The sequence below is a fragment of the Anarhichas minor genome, unplaced genomic scaffold (genome assembly GCF_050575085.1).
Source record: "Anarhichas minor isolate MPS153535 unplaced genomic scaffold, ASM5057508v1 ptg000043l, whole genome shotgun sequence".
NCBI lineage: Eukaryota > Metazoa > Chordata > Actinopteri > Perciformes > Anarhichadidae > Anarhichas > Anarhichas minor.
In genome coordinates, this window is record NW_027466489.1 from 1,652,781 (window position 1) to 1,674,472 (window position 21,692).

Consider the following 21,692-nt stretch of genomic DNA (forward strand, 5'->3'; position numbering starts at 1 on the left):
TCTATGTGAGAAAATAAAATACATAAATGGGCTTTTCTCGGCAGAATAAATGTCGTGAATGTAAAATGTCTTTAATAGTATCAGCATGCAAGTAACAGACACAGATGGAGATTCACGGCAGATCATCAGAAGGATGTTTACGCCCTCTAGCGACGCCTCGTGCGACGTAACGCCCCCTGACGTCACCGCGTAACGTGTTTCCCTACAATGTGTACGGAAGTGTAACTACTACTGCCGTCGTGCAACGAATATAACGTTGATCTTGCACCGGTTCATTAGAAATTAGACGCTATTGTTATTGCCACACTAGCGGGTTTCACGGCATGACTCTACAATGATGTTCCTTCGCAGAAAGCAGCGGGAGGGCTGTCAAATCCACGCTTGACAAAGATTTCCAGCGACTTCAGAGGAAGTTCAAAATGAGTTCTCAGGATGTTCTGAGGAGTGCGTCCACTCTAGCATCGTATAATATGTTGCTACAGGTACATGGACACATTCATTTGAGATATACACCACCGTAGCAGCCCAGTATTTTAAAATATCGGGCAAATAATAATTCGGTCAATGATATGATTTTCTGTTTTTATTGATCTCAGGTGATGTTCCGTATCCTCACCTTCCTGCTGAATGCATTCACGCTGCGGTTTGTCTCCAAAGAGCTGATTGGTGTTGTCAATGTCAGGTAAGGATGATAGGAGAGAGGACACAATGCCACCACGTTTCTGCACCAGCTGATTTAACGTGTGTGTGTGTGTGTGTGTGTGTGTGTGTGTGTGTGTGTGTGTGTTATGCAGGCTTACACTGCTGTACTCCACATTAGTATTTTTATCCAGAGAAGCTTTCCGGAGAGCCTGTCTGAGTGGGGTATCGGGGACAAACCACAGCTGGAGACAAGTTATCAACCTGCTATGGCTGACGTGAGTTGAGTGATTTTACTAGATTTGTAGAGTGTGTTTTATCCTGTGTATTCAGCTTGGACTTTCAGCTGTGTGTCTTGTCTTACCTCTCAGGTTGCCTCTGGGTGTGTTATGGGCAGCCCTGCTGATCTGTGTGTGGCTGTGGCTCCTGGAGGCCCCAGACCCCCAGACCGTCCCTTACTACGGCCCCGCTGTGGTGATGTTTGCTGTGTCAGGAGTGCAGGAGCTCCTGGCTGAGCCCCTCTGGGTCCTGGCTCAAGCTCACATGTTTGTCCGACTGAAGGTGGTCGCTGAGAGCTTAGCAATGATCGCTAAGTGCAGTATCACCGTTTTGTTGATGGTGTTTGCCCGTGAATGGGGCCTTTACATCTTCTCTGCTGCTCATGTAAGAAATCAGCTGATGTCCTCTTTGCGTTGTTTCTGTGATTACTTGCTGTGTGTGTGTAGTGATTCTAAGCTGTGGGCTTCTCTCAGTTGGTGTACACAGGGTTCCTGGTGCTGTGCTACGCTGTTTACTTCGTTCGTTTCTTGGGCTCTAAAGAGGCAGCCGAGAAGGGTTTTCCTCTGCACCGTGTTGGAGAGCTCTTGCCCTGTAGAGCTGATGGAGAGGTAATAGGGCAGGACAATATATTACATTTATTATTCATGATCTATCTTCGCAAAATCAAACTGACAAGTTACAAGATAAGCCGTTACAGGATTAATGATCGTTATATATTGCTCTGCTTGTAGCCGCTGGTTGATTGGAGTCTGGCCCAGCTCACATGGAGCTTCTTCAAGCAGTCCTTCCTGAAGCAGATCCTGACAGAGGGCGAGCGGTACGTCATGACCTTCTTGAACGTCCTCAGCTTTGGAGACCAGGGAGTTTACGATATTGTCAACAATCTGGGCTCCATGGTGGCTCGCTTCATCTTCCTGCCGATCGAGGAAAGCTTCTACATCTTCTTTGCCAAAGTGCTGCAGCGAGGACGTGATGTCAAAAGTCAGAAACAGGTGTGAGTCTCGGATATAAACTTTGTGAAATGAATTGAATTGTTGGGTTCACGTCATGTTGCGGGTTTTGTGTCCAGGAGGACGTTGCCATTGCAGCGGAGGTCCTGGAGTGTCTGCTGAAGCTGGTGCTGGTGGTCGGTCTGATTATCTCCGTGTTTGGCTACGCCTACGCTCTCTTGGCTCTGGATATTTACGGCGGCTCTCTGCTTAGCAGTGGTGCAGGTAACAGAGCCACAACACACTGGTTGTATTGGATATATGTGACAAATCTAGCTTTGCTTGCTGTTCTTAGTCATTGCTCTGTGTTTGTGTTTTTTGGTTGAAGGGCCCACTTTGCTGCGATGCTACAGCTGCTATGTTCTCCTGCTCGCTGTAAACGGTGTAACAGAGTGCTTTGTGTTTGCTGCCATGAGCCAAAAAGAAGTTGACAAGTAAGTAATGTAGAAATGCACACATACACAGCCAGTAACGCATCATGCAACCTGTCAGTCAACACTGTTTGTGCTTCGTCCTCAGGTATAACTTTGTGATGCTGGCTCTGTCTGTGTCTTTCCTGTTCCTGTCCTACATGCTGACATGGTGGGCTGGCAGTGTGGGCTTCATATTGGCAAACTGCCTTAACATGGGCCTCCGCATCGTGCACAGCCTGCTTTACATACACCACTACTTCCGTACCACTCAATGGAAACCTCTGCGAGGCTTGTTGCCCTCCCCGCTCCTAATACTGGCACTTGCTGTCAGTGCCGTCGTCACAGCGCTGTCCGAGGTACAAGAAAATAAAGTATTATTCATTCTCCACTCAGGTTTTATGTCTAAATATCAACCATTACATAATATTTTTATTCTATATAATCTTGTGCAAATCAGTGGCCCTAACTTGAGCCTCTTTTTTCTCTGGTTGCAGGGTGTATTCTGCTGTGACAGCGGCTGGTTTCTAAGGCTGGTCCATATCGGCGTAGGAGCATTGTGTCTGCTCGGTGTGTTTGTGGCTGTTCTTGTCACAGAGACTCGGCTTGTTCAGTTTGTGAGGACTCAGCTGTTGCCTCAATACAGAAAGAAACGCACTTAAACTGGACTGGAAATGGGTTTTCTGGCCTGGAAGAAAGCTTTTGTTTCACTACAAACAGTTCTAACAAGAGCTGCTCAGTGACAGTTACTGACAGTGTGAAAGCAACGAGGGAACAACTTTTTTTAAATTGACCTCACATGTGTGTGTGTGTGTGTGTGTATGTGTGGGTGTATGATGCTGATATGTTTTCCTCTGATCATTCCTGTGTTGGCTCATACAAGTATAAACAAACGTGTCCTGACTGTTTTGGAATCTGATTGTGGCCGATTAAAAAATTGAATGTATTTTAAGTAAGCAGTTGAATTTGTTACCGGAAGAGATAAAAATATAAATTTATAAACTTGAAGCAGCCCAAAGGTTCTGTCGTGTTTGTCCAAAAATCACCAAAACTCCCATTTTCAGGTTTGCTTTACTAGGAAGATTCCAGCTGTTCTAAGTTTACTTTAACTAACAATTCAGTCATCTCGTAAAATGTAAAGTCCATTATTCTGTTCACATAGTCTTTGTTGAGCGGTTAAGAAGCAGGGAGGAATTCTGTTTCATACACCACGAACAAAGCATCTCAACTCGAAGTTCATTAAATATATTTTTTATGTTTAAACATGTTTCGTGACATTTTCATTGCTATAAATATATAGTATAATCTAGAGCGTGCGTTTACAAACATGTTTGCACCAGCTTTGTATCATATTTAACTTTAGCGGAGCTAAGTTGGCTTGAGTTGAGCAACCATTTAACATGTTTGGAAACTCTTCTTATTTGTTTGTCCTTCCTCTGTACTTATCGCTAAAGAATTTAGGATCCCTGGGGTGGAATAATGATGTCATGGAAAATGAGCAGGAAGGGAACCGCATTCTTTTAAAGGATGGCAATGCTCCCTTCTCCTCTCTGCTGCTTTTTTTGTTACATGTATTTTGTATTTGTACACAAGCCAGGCATGGTATAAAGTGTGTTGATGTCTTAAGACAGCCAGCTACTTATCTTTTGACTCATACCTTTTGAACTTTGAGTCCAATTTGCGTGGCTTCCTTATTACCCGGTGGAGGATACACAGACATACATTTGTTACCTTCTTGGATCTCTGGGATTTATTTGGTAAAATGTAAAGCCACAAGTTGTAGCAGTGACATCCTAATGAAGCAGCAAGTCTGACAGCAGACCATGAAAAAAAACCAGAGGCAGAGAGACAGAAAAGAGGAGGAGCGTATACGCTCGCTGCGTCATTTATTACTCTCAAGAACAGATTTATTATCGACTGGAGAACAATGTGTGTTAGGCTGGACTCACAAGAGAACAAGAGGCACATCTGACAGAGAGATTTTCTTACGGCCAGCTTCAACTGCTCAAACATGTCTCAAGTAAGACTATTGTTTTAAAATGAGATGAAATCTTTTCACATTGTTTTAAAAAAAGACTTTCTGCAGACTTGGAGAGTCAGAAATCACATGTGTGCTGTCGTACTTGCTTCTGTTCACCGCCCCTCAGCCAGGTCAGGAAGAAGATGAACAAACGCAGCGCCCCGAGGTGAAAGATGAGGACCTGACCGAAGCAAAGACCAAACTGGGTACAAGTGGGCCAGCGAAGAGCAAGACATTTGAAGTACTGGAGGAGTGTGGTGAGGACACACACACACACACACACACACATAAAAAGACATGGAAATAGAATTTGACATTTATCTTACAGATGACACTGAAAGGAAGCAGTCTTTGGTTTTCTGCATCTGGATAAGATCATGTTATGGCAGTGAGTTTTGTGTGAGGGGGCGTTTCCTCAAGATTCTCAAGTTTCCACTCCATATAGAGTGAGGAAAGGAGGGTTGTACTGATGGGAGATTCCCATCAACAGTCTTCCCTCTCACCCAATGGGATAAAGTGTATTTATTTACAGAGCATATCCACAATTTGACATAACCATTCTTACTGCCTCATTAACAGTGAAATATTCAGATTGTTGTTTCTCTTTCTTCACAGAGAAAATTGGTAAAGCTGCTCCCTCCGTGTTCAGCGGAGTGAGGTCGGGAGCGGAGACTGTTTTGAAGTCAGCTCGACCTATCAGGAAGTAGCAGTGGACTTCCTGACCATGATTGGACAACACTTGCTTCACCTTATGGGTTCGGGATCAGTTATTTTCCAGCTGCACTTCAGTCCATGAAAATGTAGCTTTTTTATTTCAATTAGGTGTTCTTCATTAAACAGAAGAACTTGTATACACTGGCAAGCCAGTTTTTCATTTTAAAAAGAAAATTTAGAGAAATGTGTAACCATTGTAACACCTCTGTAACAGCAGCATTTATCTAGTTTCAGGTTAAGGGTAATTTTAAGGAACGAGCAATACTGCAATCAAAACAATTGTAAAAGAATTAAGTTGAAATCTTTTGTCTCGTCCATCCTGTTTCATTGTAAGAAGTGCCAATAAAAAAGTGAATGTTTAAGAAAACTGAGTCATTTGTGTTTTGCTTTTTATTCAAAAAATTACTTTCATCAACAAAGGGAACAGATAAAACTATATAGAACAAAACTACTACAGTAGATGAGGCTGGGACACTAGAATGAGCCATGGTGTAGAGGGTAAATATGGAAAAACAAAGGAAAAAGCCACATAAAGGATGGAGAATCAAAGTGAACCATGTAACAGCCCCTGCGAGTTGTGAAAGAAAAGGTGTAAATCCAGTTTTATTTCATAAACTTGTGATGTTGATCTTGGAGGATTTTGGCGGAGGACTTTGCGTCGTAGAAAAGCTCATTGATTTCCTCTATCTGCTCCCTCTCCACGTTCTCTTTTCCCTGAACACGACCCAGCAGGCTGGCTGGTGTCAGTAGCTGATTAGCGTACCTGAGAGGAAACAGGAACAAAGAGCCACTCAGTATACTCACGCATATACATATACAGTATAAGCCAGTTTACTATAAAGAGGAACGTGAGGAGGAGTTGCAGCAGGTCCTAAATGTGTTTATTTACACTTTAGATAAATAATTATTTTTTGTCAAAGAAGCACTTATTTTTTACTGATAATAGTTGCTCCAAAAACTGGACCACTGTGGACACAATGTAAGGCTGCTCATTTCTTCACTCCGTTCAGTGATGCACGATGTATATTCTTACCTGAGGGTGGTCTTGGTGCCGATCTCTGCCAGGTGTGAAAGAGCTTCCTCGCTAATATTGATCCCTTCAGTCTGAGCACGGATCTTGATGATCTACAAACCACAACATCATAAGTGACACACGCTCAGATGGCACACAGCACACATGCAGATACTTTGATGCCGAGACTCACCTGCTTCGTCTCCTGGGCCGTGTACAACATGGTGCGGATTATCATGACTCTGTCCAGCAAGTCCAGAGGAATCCCGTGTGGAGAGCTGATGTCTTCTGTCCCCCTGGTGAGCAACAAATAATTGTTAATACTACAAATCTAAAAACGCTATTTTTTTTTGTTGAATTTCCCCCAATTCTTGTATACCTCCTACCTAATCAAACAGTTTCCCCTGTTAGAGGCGAACACAACGATGGGGGCGATGGTGCTCTCGAGTGCTCGATGGAGGTATGTGAAGCATTCGATGTCCAGCATGTGCACCTCGTCCACAAACAGCACTCCAGGTACGAGCTCCGCTACACCTTGGTCAATGTAGCGGTTCACCACCTTGTTAATCTCATTACGCAGTTTATCTAAAACACGAAAGAAAACAGGGATGGATAAATATTAAAACGGTCAAAAAGAGTTGAAGCCAGCTGGTAATGTGAGCTGAGACGTTGTCCGATTTCTTTTCACCTGTGATTTCAGTCTTTTTGGGCTTCATCAGTTGTCCCATCATGGAGAGAATGTCCTGGCCTCCCTGAGATCAAACAGTGAGTAATTATTTTAAACATACCGGGGACAACTCTGCAAACTGGTTATCTAGTTTCTAAGAAGAAAACAGCTGCACTGATATTATATTACATTCGCAGTTAGATACCTGGGGTCTGGCATTTGCAATATCCAGGTCATGCAGTGTGACATCTTGGACTATCTCCTTCTTTTTGTGGACATCACCTTTGGGCAGTGGCACATACTCCTCTGCCTCCAGGTCGAACTCCGTAGCAAAAGTGTCACAGCGACCTTGTCTCTGCAAAGACACCGTATACCAAAAAGTGTTAACAAGAATTAAAAAAACTGACCCACTGTTAAACAAAAAGGAATTTCACACATTGCTCTGGACAACAGTGAAACAAAAGACAGCGGAGGGAGAGCAGGTGTATAATTGAACCCAGTGCCAGGCCATCCTAGAGAGGAGGGCATGCAGCTGAGGGATGAAAGAGTTTCAGAAGGCAGGTCATGACACAGCTGTCAACAGTAACAAATGTGTTGTCCAGCCCCCCTCCGTTGGCCTCTGACTTGAGCCGACCCGCGCCCCCGGCCCACCTGCACCGATTAAAGGAACCGTCATTGGGGTTTGTCAACACAAGCCCTGCTGCTAGAAAAGAGGCATTGTGGGAGATGGAGCGATAGAGAGAGCACGAAGAGCTGCAGGAATGAGAGAGGCTAATTCCAGAGTACAGCAGAAATACAGCAACGCTTTGATGCAGAGCTGAAAGAACGCCACCATGAAGGACTGACGAGGACATGCAAGACAGAAAACACTGAACTTTGGTTTCACCAAATATTCCTTTTGGTTTTTACTTATTTGAAATGTGCCATTTGTGAACTAAACAATTTGGTGAATTAAAGCCTAGTATGTACATCTTTTTCTACTCAGATTGGCTGATCAAAATGCGTGGCAGTTGTGAGGGAGTAACACAAATACCTTGACGGCTCCACTGTTGGCTTCAATGTAGATGACATCTCCCACTTCCACACGCTCTTTCTGAAGACTCTCATAAATACTGGGGTCCAGCTGAGGAAACAAGACAAGAGATTTTCAAGTAAGACATTGGTTCTTACCAATTGGTCGGTGAAAGTAAGGTGGATTGTTTGTGACAGAAATAGTTTGTCAAAATACTGATATTGAGGAAGAAGGAAGGCGTTTTATTATCCATGTTCAGGTAAGAGTTTTGGAAGGGAAAGAGATGCAAGGGAAATCTAATCCAGACACAATCAAGATACACATCCTTGCTAGGTGTAAAGAGAACCATATCAATATTTTTGCAAATATGAAGTATCTTTTTAACTTGACAAAGTTCACATGAATTCAGTTTTTAATATAAGAAACAAAAAAACAAAGATTACAGCTCCGAGTCTGACCTTGAGTTGCTTTGTGCCTTTGCCCGTCTTCAGGCCGATGATGACGTGGCTGATGGTTTTTCCGTAGCCACCCATGGGATTCTCAGTCTCACAGGGGGTCAGCTCTGTCACCTCCCCTTCATACACCTCCTTTGTTTCTTTGATACGCAGTCCTGAATGTGGGCAACATTACAGTCATACGCACAGTGCAGAGTGAGAACTCAATTGGGCCTTTATATTCCTGTATCAACTAAGCCGCCGCATCCTTCAGTCTACTGAACAACGCATTTTATTAAAGAGAGGGAACACGCGTGTGCATGCCCATGAAAGGTCTGGGCATAATCTTGTGTAACGTGATCACACTCTTGTTCCTCTTTCATGCAGCCGGTGGCACCGAGTATGAGCAGCACACAGGTGGCTGATCCGCCGTGCTGAGGGTCAGACAGCAATGCTTACGGCAGGGACCGTCTGTCAGGCCACTCTTATCGCCAGAGTGATGACAATTTCAAAATGAAACCCCCTTCCCCCTGAAGATCCTGTTCTAGGGGAGGAGCAAAGGTGCTGATGACCACCTCTCCCTCTACCTCAGCTCCATTTCCTGTCCTGTGACAGGTACCTTCAGCAGTCTGACAAACCCCTTCCCCCTCTCAAGCTTTCTTTCCTTCTCAACACCATTCTGATAAATCCGCTGTCAAGTGTCGCCTTTCAGCTCATGAGAACGGTGTTTGCGGGACACCTTGCTCTTCCTGCCCAAGGACTCCTCACTGAGGGAGTGAGTTGATCATATAATGTCCTTTAACACCAAGAGATGAAAGAAAGTAGAGGAACAAATATACAAATATACTTTTCTTCTTTTAGCCAGCGAGGTGTCAAGTCATCCAGACAATTTCAGTTTAATGAGCTGAAGCTTTGAAACAGCACGTATACTGCCCTGACCTAATGCAATGGAAGTGAATTTGGTTGGTTTCATGTTTTTCCAGAAACAATATGTTTAGTTAGGATAATTCTCAGTCTCAGTAGAAAGTCTGATGATTATATGACTTTGTCTGTTTTTTAATCTGCATTTTCCTCTATTCATTATTTGCTTTCTTCTGTTAAACCGTTTGCCTGTATTTAAAAATGACACCTGTTTGAAACCAATCATGATAGTTTTACAACTCCCAACTCAGACCAAAGATCAGATCCTGTCAAAAACAACAACGTCGGTTACAGTGACTGGTTTTGCAGGTAAGAACTATGGCCAAAGAGCCAAATCATATTTACGTGACACTCACCAATGGCCCTCCTGAAATTCTCCATCAGCACTTCTGTTTTTTTAATCTCAGATGAGTAGACCTCACTGCCAACCATGGGGCAGAAAGGCACCTTGTTTCCCAACTCCTGTGCAACAGCCAAGGCAAGAGCAGTCTGGAGGAACAAGTAGAAAAGAGTCACAATCTGCAGCAACAACAACAACAGAGGCCACATTCAATGAAGCTTTACTGCTGTGTTGCTAGTGAATGAACACTGCACACTTACCTTTCCTGTTCCAGGTGGTCCTGCCAGTAACACTGCCCTTCCTGCCATCTTCTTTGAACGGATCAGGTCGACAATGATGCCACAAGCCTGGAAAGAGAAGATAATATAAAGCAACAGTATTGTGTATATTGACAAACAATAGTAACAATACAAGCAGCGGGCTGTGGGATGTTGTCAGAATTTACATCAAAGCAGGTGTGATGGATTTTAGTTAATATATCCCTTAGTATCTGCACTGTCCCCATTGTGTAAGTTAACCCCTGACTGTTAATCGGTGTTACTACATTGTAGACAGTAATGTATACCTACAAGCAGTCAGAGCATCGTGGCGATAGATGTCTATACCTGTTGACAATTATTGAAGCTGGTCTTTTGTCACTGAATTGGTGACAGTGTGTACACATGTAATTTTAATTTGAAATTCCATCGTTACATCTTGATTTAATCGATATGAATACAGGTCATCTACTTGACTAAAAATCCACAGTTGGAATGTTAAAGTGTGAACACACTATTAGTGTTTGTCTACACCTTTTCTTTGTAAAACTTTACAAATCAAACGTTTAGCATAATATATTTTAATACATGTAATATGAATGAACGTGAGTTCTACTTATGGTGGACCTCCCCTTTAGCTCACCTCTAACCTGAGAGAGAGAGAGAGAGAGAGAGAGAGAGAGAGAGAGAGAGAGAGAGAGAGAGAGAGAGAGAGAGAGAGAGAGAGACAACAGCGACACTACAGTGCTAACGGAACTAGCTTGTGTGTGCACCTGACCGCCTGCCTGCAGTGAGCGAAATCCTCCCTGCAAAATAAATCGTCAGCTCTCTTTCACTCCTCCAAACAATACACGAACAACGTCGGGTGCAGTGAAACAGGGACAGTACCTCTCTAGCAGCCTCCTGGCCGACCAAACCACATGCTGACTGTTTAGCATTCCCGGCCTCGTCTAGCCCGAGTCCTTTAACGTGACTGTGAGTGGCGATCCGCTGAGTCTTCGTGGTGCTTTTCACCTCTTCGATCTTCATAGTTACTGTTACTTTATAAATATGTGATGTAAAATATTGTAAGACAGGTTTACGATGGAGAAAATACCTCCTGTGCCTCCGTTAATTTGTCACCCGCCAGAATCGGCGCCGAAACTCAAAACACAGGGAAATCGGTCTCCATGTGGGTTACTAGGGAAAATCAGCGGAAGTGATACCTCGAAGGACCGTTCCTATAACTACTCCTATTGGACCCTGTCGCCTGATGCAGCACATTCATTGGGTGAAGTCTATGTCAATCATTCCCCCCCCACAAAAGCCCCGCCCAGGACAGTTTTCATTTCCGTTTGTGTTTCCGTGGTTTTTGTCGTAGTGGAAACAGCAAACAAACTGGTGAAAGTGTAAATAATAGACTAAAAATAAATGTAGAACTAAACCGATACAGGTTATCATCTCCCCATCGACATGGTATAGTTAACGTTAGGTTTTAATCAAACCGCCATTATGTCATGTCAGTTCTCCTCTTTTTACTTTTGTTTGTCACTGAACAAACGTTCCGCTTTAGCATGTTGTCCTGAGGAGTGCACTGACAGCGAGGAAGACGTTTCTCTCAACTGCTGAAGTAACTTTGAAGTCCTACTTTTAGCTATCTGTGTTTTGAAAGCCGCAAACGAATTAAAACAACTTGTTTTTTTAAGGTGTTTCGGTATTAGTCACAAGGACAGCGAATACTGCCGTTTTAACGTTTCCGTTGGAGCCGAGTTCAACGTCCAACTCTTGAGTATAGAAAACACGCACGTTGTTGTTTACCAATACAGCAAACTGGTGTCAAAATGTCAGAGTCTGCTGACAGTTGCACCAATACGTTAAATTTCAACATCGGGGTGCTCGGACATGTCGACAGCGGGAAGACGTCGCTCTCCAGGGCGCTGAGCAGCACCGCCTCCACGGCTGCCTTCGACAAGAACCCGCAGTCCCGCGAGCGAGGCATCACGCTGGACCTCGGCTTCTCCTCCTTCACGGTGGACCTTCCTGATCACCTGCGGGACAGCGGAGGCCAGCAGCAGTACGGCAGCCTGCAGTTCACCCTGGTGGACTGTCCGGGTCACGCCTCTCTTATCCGCACTATCATTGGGGGTGAGCTCTCCTAACTCTCTGCAAGTGTTGGCGCTTAATGTCACTGATGGCAGGCTGCGAATGAAACAATGTATTTGTAACCTCCATGAAGCTATGGTTTATTTCAGGGCTGTTACGTTTGACTGCATTAGTTAAGCTGAATGTACTGAATATCTACAACTTAATATAATAAGCATGCCTCTTAAATTGGCCTTTTTCACAGTAGACATTCTGACTTGTCACACACAAAAAAGAAAACACAGGTGTTACTAATAACTTTAACAGCATGCACAATACCAGTACACTGAAACCAAAGTGCATGTAGTTTCTTAACCTTATTTACAGACACACACATTATCTAAATGTGAAACACATACAAACTGCCAAAGCAGCAGAACAGTCACTTTAGCATCTGACTTTTAATCTGAAGGTCCGGGGATAAAGTCCCTGCTGTAATGCTATTACATTTTAAGAAAAACTACCCTTATATAGCTTGAGTGTTTTCATTCTGTGCAAACTAAGTTAACAGAATAGTTTACTTAGAAACCCTCAAAAAGATCCAGCAGAGGGCGCTTTTCCTCTACAAGCAGAAAGGTTGATCGCGTCATATTAACTAAGAGCTGCAAAGATTAATCGATTAGTTGTCAACTATTACATTAATTATTTTGATAATCAGTTAATTGGTTTTAACTGATGTGCTTCCAGGTTGTTAAATGTGAATATTTCCTAGTTTATTTACTTCTCTATGACAGTAAACTGAATATTTTTGAGTTGTGGACAAAATAAGGCATTTGAGGACACTGATCAATGTTAATGTCAATTAATCATTTAATTGAAAAATAATGGATTAATGGACAATGAATATAATCATTAGTTGCAGCCCTAATTGACTCGATTGATCAGACTGTTTTAAACTTAAATGAAATCCGCAGATTCTGGTAGAAGTATTGGCCTTGGTATGATAGCAGAGTCGAGGCACTCAAACACTGAATGCTGCTGTGTTGTGTTACCAAAGTACTGAATGAAACCTATGAGCCAGTGGGGTGTCACATGCTGTAGATTAGGGAGGAAGGAAAGTGTGGGGTTTGGGGTATGTATTAAACCTCCCCTCCTGTCCCAAGTGGGGAAAGCACAGGAAAGAGAAGGAGCCAAATAGAAGGAGAGAAAAGAGGGGAACACAGGAAGGAGAGACTGCCAAAGTCAGGGAAAGGAAAGACAACCAAGTGAGCTGCAGCTCTGGTTTCAACCCTCTAGCCGTTTACTCTCTCTTTTGCCTTTATGCACCCCTCCCATAAGTTCTCTTCTTGTTTCACTGTTATTTTTGGGAATCTGTGTCCGTTCCTGGTTGTGTGCTGTTGGGTTAGTCTCTGCTCACAGTTCTGATTCATCTTGATTATTGTTTTCTTTTTTATCCCTCTCTCTAGGTGCCCAAATTATTGACCTGATGATGCTGGTGGTGGATGTGGTGAAAGGGGTGCAGACTCAGACTGCAGAGTGTTTGCTGATAGGAGAGCTGACCTGCCCTCGCATGGTGGTCATCCTGAACAAAGTTGACCTGCTGCCACCCAACAAAAGACAGAGTGCCATTGAGAAAATGACCAAGAGACTGCACAAAACTCTGGAGACCACCAGGTCTGAATTCATTACAAGTATCAGAATAAATTTGGATATTGTGGAAATGAAGGCCCAGACAGCTAAGTGGGTTTGGGCATCCCATGTACTCCCAGGGGCCCAGGATTGAATCTCTTGCCAAAATTCCCCCATTCATTACACATTCTGTCTCCCTCTCTGCATTCCAGCGGTCTGTCCGTCAGACCCACTTGTTTTTCATTCAAAGTAACTTTAATCATTACTTCAACATCAAAGCATGAAGTAATTTCAATATTATGTTTTTCTGTTGGCCAGATTTAAGGAATGTCCAGTGATTGCTGTGGCAGCGAAGCCCGGGGGCCCGGAGGCTCCTGACACAGAGGAGCCACATGGAGTGCCAGAGTTAATAGAGGTAAAGTCCGGAAACACTCTGGTTCCCCTCCATTGTTACTAATGTAGCTCAAAAGAGCACATACGTTCTCACTTATGAACAAGTGATGTTAGTCAGCTGTCATTGTTCAAGTGGTGGTAAATGAGTAAAGCAAGTCCTGAGCTGTGTTTATTTACCACACGACTAACACTAACAACAGCAGACTGTCTTCGTCCAGTCAACAGAGTATATAGTTGGTAGAGTACAGCACTGTGTACAAAATGGCGGTGGTTACTGGCAAACTGTTAATTGCTGTATATTACTTATCTTATTGGTAATGATTCAAATGATCAAGGAGAAGCATTAGTTTAAGAAATACCAACATGACATGCAGTGCAGTATATATCTTGATCATCTGGACTCAAACCCCACCGCTGTGGCAAGTAGGAAGCCAAGTAGTACGCGCTCTACTCAGTGAGCTACTGGGGCAAACGCAATACTAGATTTTGAAGCATACTTAATTAGATATTAAAGAAAGATGACAACAACGGATAATACTTTTTGTTTCAAGCACATAACATAAACCAATATTTTTGATAAGTATATCTCAAATTTGTTTGAATTCATCAAGATATGTACTGTACTGAGCTGGACATTTTTCATTGAGAAATAAACTTGTCAGTACTTTCTGATGGAAAAACTATGTAGTGGATAAACTGTGTCTTAAATAACCGTAAACGCAATCTTTGTATTATCTGTACTGCATTTGAAAAAGGTTATATTCTTAATTCAAAAAACAGCAGTATGACTCACACATCAGGATCAGAGCAGCACTTCTACCACCAGAGACAGTGTGTGTTATGCAGTTTTTGTGAATCACAGCTAGATATGGATCTAATACGTGTCTCCCTCTCTCTCCTTTATCTGGTTTCATTTTTGTGTATGTGGGACCTTGCAGTTCTCTTTTGTGTGTATAAATAAACGTGTCTTTCTTCTTGCCATTTTGGTTGCCTGTGTCAGCTTTTGAAGAAGGAGACATACCTCCCTCAGAGAGAGCCTGGAGGCGACCTCCTGATGGCTGTGGACCATTGCTTCTCCATCCGTGGTCAGGGAACAGTCATGACTGGAACCATCCTGCAGGGGTCGCTGGCCATCAATGACACTGTGGAAATCCCGGCACTAAAGGTATGCTCCAAAAAAAATGCATGAATTCAGAATCTCTGATATTTACAGGCAGGTAACATACCAGAGTGCTGGGAATTCTTTTGTAGAAACCAGAGAGATTCAGAAGTTCAGAAGTTGACTGGAAGTGGGCAGACAGAGGGAAGGATGTCCGTGTGTCAGTTTGATGTGAGGGGACTCTGGGTGGACTGGCAGTGCAGCGGTGGGTAATTTAGACCAGATGCACACTTTCAGCCAGGCTCAGCAGTTTTCTACGCAGTTTTAATGTCCACCTCTTGGTGGCAGCAAATGGCTAAATTAACAGTAATTTGTTATGGAGCCTTGATCTGTGCCACTACTGTTGATTTGGTAATTGTATAATAGACAACACAAACAAGCACATAAACATTGTGGTACGCCAGATCCCACAAGCAAAGATGTGAGATGGACAGGTAGTCACACGTTTCCGTGTTTGTGATTAGTTTGGAGATGTATAGTTCAAACAAAAGAAGGCACAATTCTATTTTTATCAAAACCTGATATTATTGAAATAAATACATAAATCAATATAAATATTTGAAAAATTAATATCTCAAATATGATGCACAGCTGCAAGTTGTGCAACAATAGTGCATATTTAATGAGCTGTGCGTACTTACTTATGTGCACATTTTATTGACAAAAAAACCCACTTAAGTCCTCTATGAGACCTTTGCCTTAAAGTTATTGTAAAACATCTCTGTACTGTGAAGATAATAATAACTGATGTTTTGTTTCTATTAATCTTAGGCTGTACTGTTTGTATAGTTTCTAGGTTTAAAATATAAAACTAAAGTGGAACCAGAAGAAGTATTGGTAGGAATGGTAAAAAAACAACAAACAAACAAACAAACACATGCATGACTGTAGCACTGTGAGCTATGAACTTTTATCAGCAATAATGTAACACACTGGATTTATTTCTTGTCGTGTTCCAAATATGTTACAATGATGTTTTAGTTAAGTATTGAATTGATGTTAGAAATTCGTTTTTTATTGTATCTCTGTGCTCTCTCGACATCAGGTGACCAAGAAGATAAAGTCGGTGCAGATGTTTCGGAAGCCAGTGTCGGGGGCCATGCAGGGGGATCGTGTGGGTGTGTGCGTGACACAGTTTGACCCTAAACTGTTAGAGCGGGGTGTGGTGTGCACCCCAGGGTCCCTGCGCACCCTCTATGCAGCAGTCATCTCTGTGAGGAAGATAGGCTACTTCAAGGGCTCTCTTGCCACCCGTGCCAAGTTCCACATCACAGTGGGCCATGAGACCGTCATGGCGAGGGTTATGTTCTTTGGCCTGCCACCTGTGGATCCCTCAGAGCCGCCCTCAGACACTCAACCACCTCCACCTCAGCCCCGCTCACTGGATTCACCCTTCACCTTCGAGAGAGAGTACGTCTACCAGGATGAATATGTCACCGGTCAGGGAGAGGCGAGTCTAGGACCTGAGCCAGAACAATGGGCCTTGTTGGAGTTTGAGCGGCCAGTCACATGCCCCTCACTCTGCCTGGTGATTGGTTCCAAGCTGGACACAGACATCCACGCCAATGCATGCCGGTTGGCTTTCCAGGGCCGTCTGCTCCAGGGGTTTGAAGATAAAGGCTACGCTGAGACTGGCCTGCCTCGTCTGCGCATCTACAAGACCAAACACAAGGAGGGTCAGGTGGAAAGGGTGAGTGGGACACTCAGCAGTGTATTTTAAATGCTCTTTTTCTGACTGTCGTCTTCTCTGCTTACCCTTGAGTGTTACCCTTGCTCCTCTGCCCTCTCTGTCACCTTGTGCTCCTTCTGGCTGTGGTTCTTCTTTGGATGTTTCTCATTGCTGGTGGCAGTGGACCGTGCCTCTCAGACAGAGCCCCTATTGTGCAGTCATAAACACGCGCACACACAAACAAGCATGCACATTCAGCCCTGGTGATCGGTGTTTGAGGCATGGATGGGTATGCATGCCTTAGCATGTGCTGTGACACAGAGGTGTGCGTGGGTGGCCGACTGACGCCACTAGCTCTGTCTAGCTGTCAGAGGCTGCCACTGTTTGGACACACCTGAGCTGCACAGGAATACCCACATGACTGTGTGAGTTAACCTCCACTTGTCTCTGGTTCAGCTGTTATGTTCTGTCCTAAATCCTGAGCTCCAGTTCATACCGATCCCTATCTCATCTTATCTGATGCTATTTTTTTTTTTTGTTATTGATCTCAACGTCTGATTTGGGAATTTTTCAAAAAGTCAACACCCTCCAACTTTTTACATTTAGTGTTTTCATCTGTGGGCGCACTGAAGATGTTGTGACTCTCATTCTGCGCTGTACAGTTAAGTTTTTCTGTGTGCACCCTTGTCAGGTTCAGCCTCAAGTCAGGGGTCAAGTGTGTGAACTAGTTTCCTGCTGTTAGCACCTCAGGGTGTCGACAGCTCCAGTCAGTGACTCAGGAGCAGAACAGCGTGTGCGAGAGGTTAGACTGTGGTCATGTGACATTACTTTTGTCTTTCATCTGTCTCACAGAAAGAGGCAGTTATGTTTCAAGACTTAAAAATTGCTTTTTGTAAAAGAACACATTACTGGCATTGTCGAGATATGACGGCCTCACCCAGTCACAATTCACGCGTCTGTCAGACGTGTGAAGCGACTGTTTTTTTTAAATCAGCGCATCAGTCACGCTTGAGGGACGTCTGGGTCAAATGTTCAAGAATGAATGAGAGCGAGGCAGAAGAGAGAGGAAGAACTGGTAGTGGGGGGGGGGGGGGGGGGGGGGAGTTTGAGACAGAGCGGTGCCCTCATGTTATCAGATTAGTGCCGGGTTAGATCGACTTAGTGATGGAGGATAAGAAATACAAACAAATATAGCATAAAATGTGCAGGATGAAAAAGAAGGAGTGAGACAGCATGGCGGCAGGCCTCGGAGAATGTGGCCTACGGCATGTGGTACAGTTAGTGAGGGCACAGTGCAGAGGATCAGCTGTTCTTCCTCACTCTGCTGTAATGAGTGAAATCATGACATTCCTCAAGATCGACACATCAGAGGAAGTAAAAATGAGATTCAGCTCCTAAAATACATCCTGACATTCTCACATTCATAAATAGATCGCATGTTTAAAAAGTACTTCATTATGCGTGTCACTTTTTGTGCTTTCATGTCATCTTTCACAAGTGCTGCAGCTCATAAGGCTCTTTTCTTTCCCGCTCTCTTGTGCTCAGGTGACTGACGATTACACTGTGATTGGCCGCAACCTGTTCAAGAAGGAGACCAACCTGCAGCTCTTTCTGGGGTTGAAGGTCACACTGTCGACAGGCGAGACTGGCATTGTGGAGGGTGGGTTTGGACAGAGCGGCAAGTTCAAGATCCGAGTACAAGGTAAGGTTCACCCGAGGTGAGACGTTGTCGTTTCTTCTCCTCTGTCGCTCCAGTACTAAAACTACTGATGCTGTTTAATGGAGGCCGTGTCACGCGTATCAAACTCTCTTTGGCTTTTTATTATAAGGTCGCACAGACACGCCTCCCCCTTCACCAATACACCCACCCAGAGCACTTTCTCTCTATTTCCCGTGAAATTGGGGCTCTGCGAACCGTTTTCAGGATGCGGTAAGAGTGGTAGGCCCGACATCCTGAGCCGCATTCCCAGGATTTCTCTGGGGATTGCCTGTGTTCCGGGGGAAGTCTGTTCTGTGTTTATTTTACCTTCTGTTACTCCGAACCCGCTGCTCCACACCGGGAAGGGAAGAGAAAACAAAATAATTTAGAAAGAGAACCTCACCTACATCCTCTTTATTGCCTAACATACTCAAAAGTCTCAGACATACTAACGCTCACGTCTTCACGCATGGACATAATATAAACATCCAGTTGTTTTCATCAACCAACCCCCCTGACATTAGAGCAAAAATGGCACTATTCTGCTGATAAGGGGTAGGTCAAATTATTGATACGGTCATATGTCTGAATGCGGTTGAATATCAGTTTCGTGAGTTTCCGCTCACTGCCTGTTGCTCCACAGACTTTGTCTTTAATTTAGTTTCTCAAGGAGACGTACATAAGATGAAGAGAAGGAATGAAAATGTGTACGAATGTCTGCTTTCAGGCAGACTTCACTCGCTTTTCTGTCGTTCATACCTACGACTCATACTTTCATTATTCTTTGGGCTGCAACTAACGATTTTTTTCATAACCTATTAATCTGCTGACTATTTTCTGTATTGTTCAATTAAAATGTGGTTTCCTAAAGCCTAAGGCGATACCATCACATTTCTTGTTTGGTTTGACAACAAAATATTAATTTTACTGTAATATTCAAAGCAGTAAATCTGTGTGTTTTGTAATTTTGTGTTGATTAATTGAGGGGTACAGTGAGATAATCACTCCTTCATACTCTTATCTGGTATAAGCAGAGGAAACACAGTGGTTTGAAGATGATGGTATACTGCTCCTCCAAAATAAACTTGCTGCTAACATGGCTACTCACCCTATTTTATTTTTCCACCAAAGCTAATTTATACCCATATTTGGTGCTTATTAGGTGTTTATTTTGGACCATGTCTTATATTTACTGTCTGATGAGTGTTTACAGTATGTTTTTTAAAATATAATTTCCTCACACAAATGACTAGAAATTTTTTTGAGAACAAATTTGTAAAAGTGCAATTGCAATGTGTCACTTGTATGTGAACACAAATCGGTGAAGTTTGGGGCGACTGAGTCTGTTCTGTGGTGGTAAACGGCAATTTTCAGCTGATCATAGATAACAAGAGGAGATTTCTGTCTGCGCTGTAACCACAACAACCCTCACATTGGCATAACGATAACAAGAAGACTGCTGGCGCCGTTGTACGTGAGGTCAGACAGCCACTATGTAAAGCAGTCAACCCAGAACACTTCGTACCTTCCTTGTGCAACACGGCAAACAAGCAGCCACACACAGAGAGGCGAGGGGTTCGATAGGAATGTTTTTAGGGCACGCTTGAGCTCAGCATTCACAGAAAACGGCTCAGTGGAGAGTGTCGGGATGAGCGTCGGGATTTTCATCAGTTACATCAGGAGGATCAGTTGATCTCGAGGTCAGCACAGTGAACAGGCTCCAGCACTGATACAGGACCTACTGCACACATAACCAGGAGGAAAAGATCTCTATCAAGCATTACATATACCTACACTTACATGACTAAGTTGACCTCAGTGCTGTAGATGGTGTAAGACAGCTATAATCTAGATTTATTACATGGAAGGGATGTATTTATATAATTTTTTTTTTTTTTTAGATAATCAACCTTTTTACTTGACCTGCTTGTTTATCTTTTCTTCAGAGGGTCTTTGCCCTGAAACCAAGCAGTTGTTGTCCTCCACCTCTAAGAAGAAAGGGAAGGGTGGAAGCAAAGGTGGACCAACCAATGAAGAGGAGCCCAAAACAGATTCTCAGCCTGTTTGCATCCACTTGCATTTCAAGCGGTTCGTCTTTGATCCCCATAAAAAGATGGTTCAGTCTTGACCTTTGCTGCGCTCACTTCAGCCTGACATCGAGGAGTCACAGTGCTTCAGACAGGCAGAGGGCCGTTTCAGAGATCACGTGGAGGTGAGGGGAATACTGGCCTCTGTATCAGAGGTATGATCTTGTTCTACTATCAGCCTCTGATGGAGACAGTCTGCTACAATGCAATGATTGTGGAATGCCGAACGCGTGTGGAACAACCCTTTTTCTTTTAAAATCTTCCTTTATGGAGATAATCCAGTTTGCTCCATCACAAGCTTTGAGGCCACTCTTCCATCCTGATACATTTGAGTTGTCTTAAAACAAATCAGTATCTTTATTCTTTGTTGTGAGTCAGAATCAATTCTTTTGACTTGCAACTTTTTTCTGCATGTTTCTAATTCAGCTGAGCCCTGATTGGCACAAACACATCGGCTAGTGTTACAGGAACTCTGAACTCACAGATTTCAACAGATCTCTGCGTTCGCTGTCTGCGTCTGGCTCTCTCGCTGGGATAACGGTCATGTTATGTTTCAGGCTTATCTGTATGATTTCAAAATGATTTGTCCATATTTCTATATTTGTTCTTTTTCATTTCATTTTACTTTCGTGGTGTTTTGTAGAGCTGCAGTTTACACAGAACAGCAGTTATTCCAGAGGTTGCTTGAATTGAATTGAATACTGATCTTTTCAGAATGATGAATAAAGCAAACCAATGCTGAAACTTTATTTCTGACTGTTATTTTCTCTGTGATCATTGGTACTGCCCTTGATGTATACAATAGGGATATAATAGCAACAGATATAATGGTTGTGTCCCAAACTTTACAGAACAAGCTGAATTCATCAGTAATTATGAACAATATAAAGCACTCTCCATGCTAGCTGCACTTTGTATGTGCATGTGTACAACGGTCTACTGTATCCACATATTTTATTTGCAATTCCTACGGGCTAAATACATACTGAACTATAAACTTGAACGTGTGTCTAACCGGCTTTTCTCCCCGGTTAGTTTGTTATGCTGTCATCCATATGGTGCAGCATAATGGGCACATTTTAAAGGAGTTTTCCAGATGTCACACTGTTCACAATCAATTCTATACATATACAATCTCTGCTGTAACTAATATCCAAAAGAAGTGTAACTAACTGTAGCATGCAGTTTGAAACGGACCACTGAATCTTATTACAGTGGCCTGCAAACGATCAATACATCACTCGGAAAAGGGAGCTCTGGTTGTTTTGTATGTTTGTGTACATTATAGTTATTATGATACA

The 21,692-nt window shown here is 43.3% G+C and overlaps 4 protein-coding genes across 4 annotated transcripts; 3 read left to right on the top strand and 1 right to left on the bottom strand.

Annotated features, from left to right (window-relative positions):
• Positions 1-199: 199 nt before the first annotated feature.
• rft1 (RFT1 homolog) lies at positions 200-3,580 on the top strand. The gene is made up of 10 exons (XM_076110516.1): positions 200-482; positions 597-682; positions 795-917; positions 1,011-1,302; positions 1,392-1,526; positions 1,650-1,910; positions 1,988-2,132; positions 2,236-2,341; positions 2,427-2,676; positions 2,815-3,580. The coding sequence occupies exons 1-10, from the start codon at positions 420-422 to the stop codon at positions 2,977-2,979; spliced, it is 1,626 nt and encodes a 541-aa protein (XP_075966631.1). The 5' UTR covers positions 200-419; the 3' UTR covers positions 2,980-3,580.
• Positions 3,581-3,789: 209 nt separating this feature from the next.
• Positions 3,790-5,412, top strand: mustn1a (musculoskeletal, embryonic nuclear protein 1a). The gene is made up of 3 exons (XM_076110518.1): positions 3,790-4,337; positions 4,465-4,594; positions 4,953-5,412. The coding sequence occupies exons 1-3, from the start codon at positions 4,329-4,331 to the stop codon at positions 5,042-5,044; spliced, it is 231 nt and encodes a 76-aa protein (XP_075966633.1). The 5' UTR covers positions 3,790-4,328; the 3' UTR covers positions 5,045-5,412.
• An 11-nt stretch (positions 5,413-5,423) lies between these two features.
• Positions 5,424-11,770, bottom strand: ruvbl1 (RuvB-like AAA ATPase 1). The gene is made up of 11 exons (XM_076110517.1): positions 10,583-11,770; positions 9,698-9,784; positions 9,454-9,586; positions 8,201-8,352; positions 7,764-7,853; positions 6,936-7,085; positions 6,752-6,815; positions 6,450-6,648; positions 6,257-6,359; positions 6,085-6,176; positions 5,424-5,814 (listed from the first exon to the last, which is right to left on the bottom strand). Exons 1-11 carry the CDS (start codon positions 10,721-10,723, stop codon positions 5,655-5,657), a joined length of 1,371 nt encoding a protein of 456 aa, XP_075966632.1. The 5' UTR covers positions 10,724-11,770; the 3' UTR covers positions 5,424-5,654.
• eefsec (eukaryotic elongation factor, selenocysteine-tRNA-specific) lies at positions 11,236-21,140 on the top strand. The gene is made up of 7 exons (XM_076110515.1): positions 11,236-11,818; positions 13,222-13,429; positions 13,703-13,799; positions 14,778-14,942; positions 15,982-16,626; positions 18,151-18,307; positions 20,251-21,140. The coding sequence occupies exons 1-7, from the start codon at positions 11,515-11,517 to the stop codon at positions 20,430-20,432; spliced, it is 1,758 nt and encodes a 585-aa protein (XP_075966630.1). The 5' UTR covers positions 11,236-11,514; the 3' UTR covers positions 20,433-21,140.
• Positions 21,141-21,692: the final 552 nt, after the last annotated feature.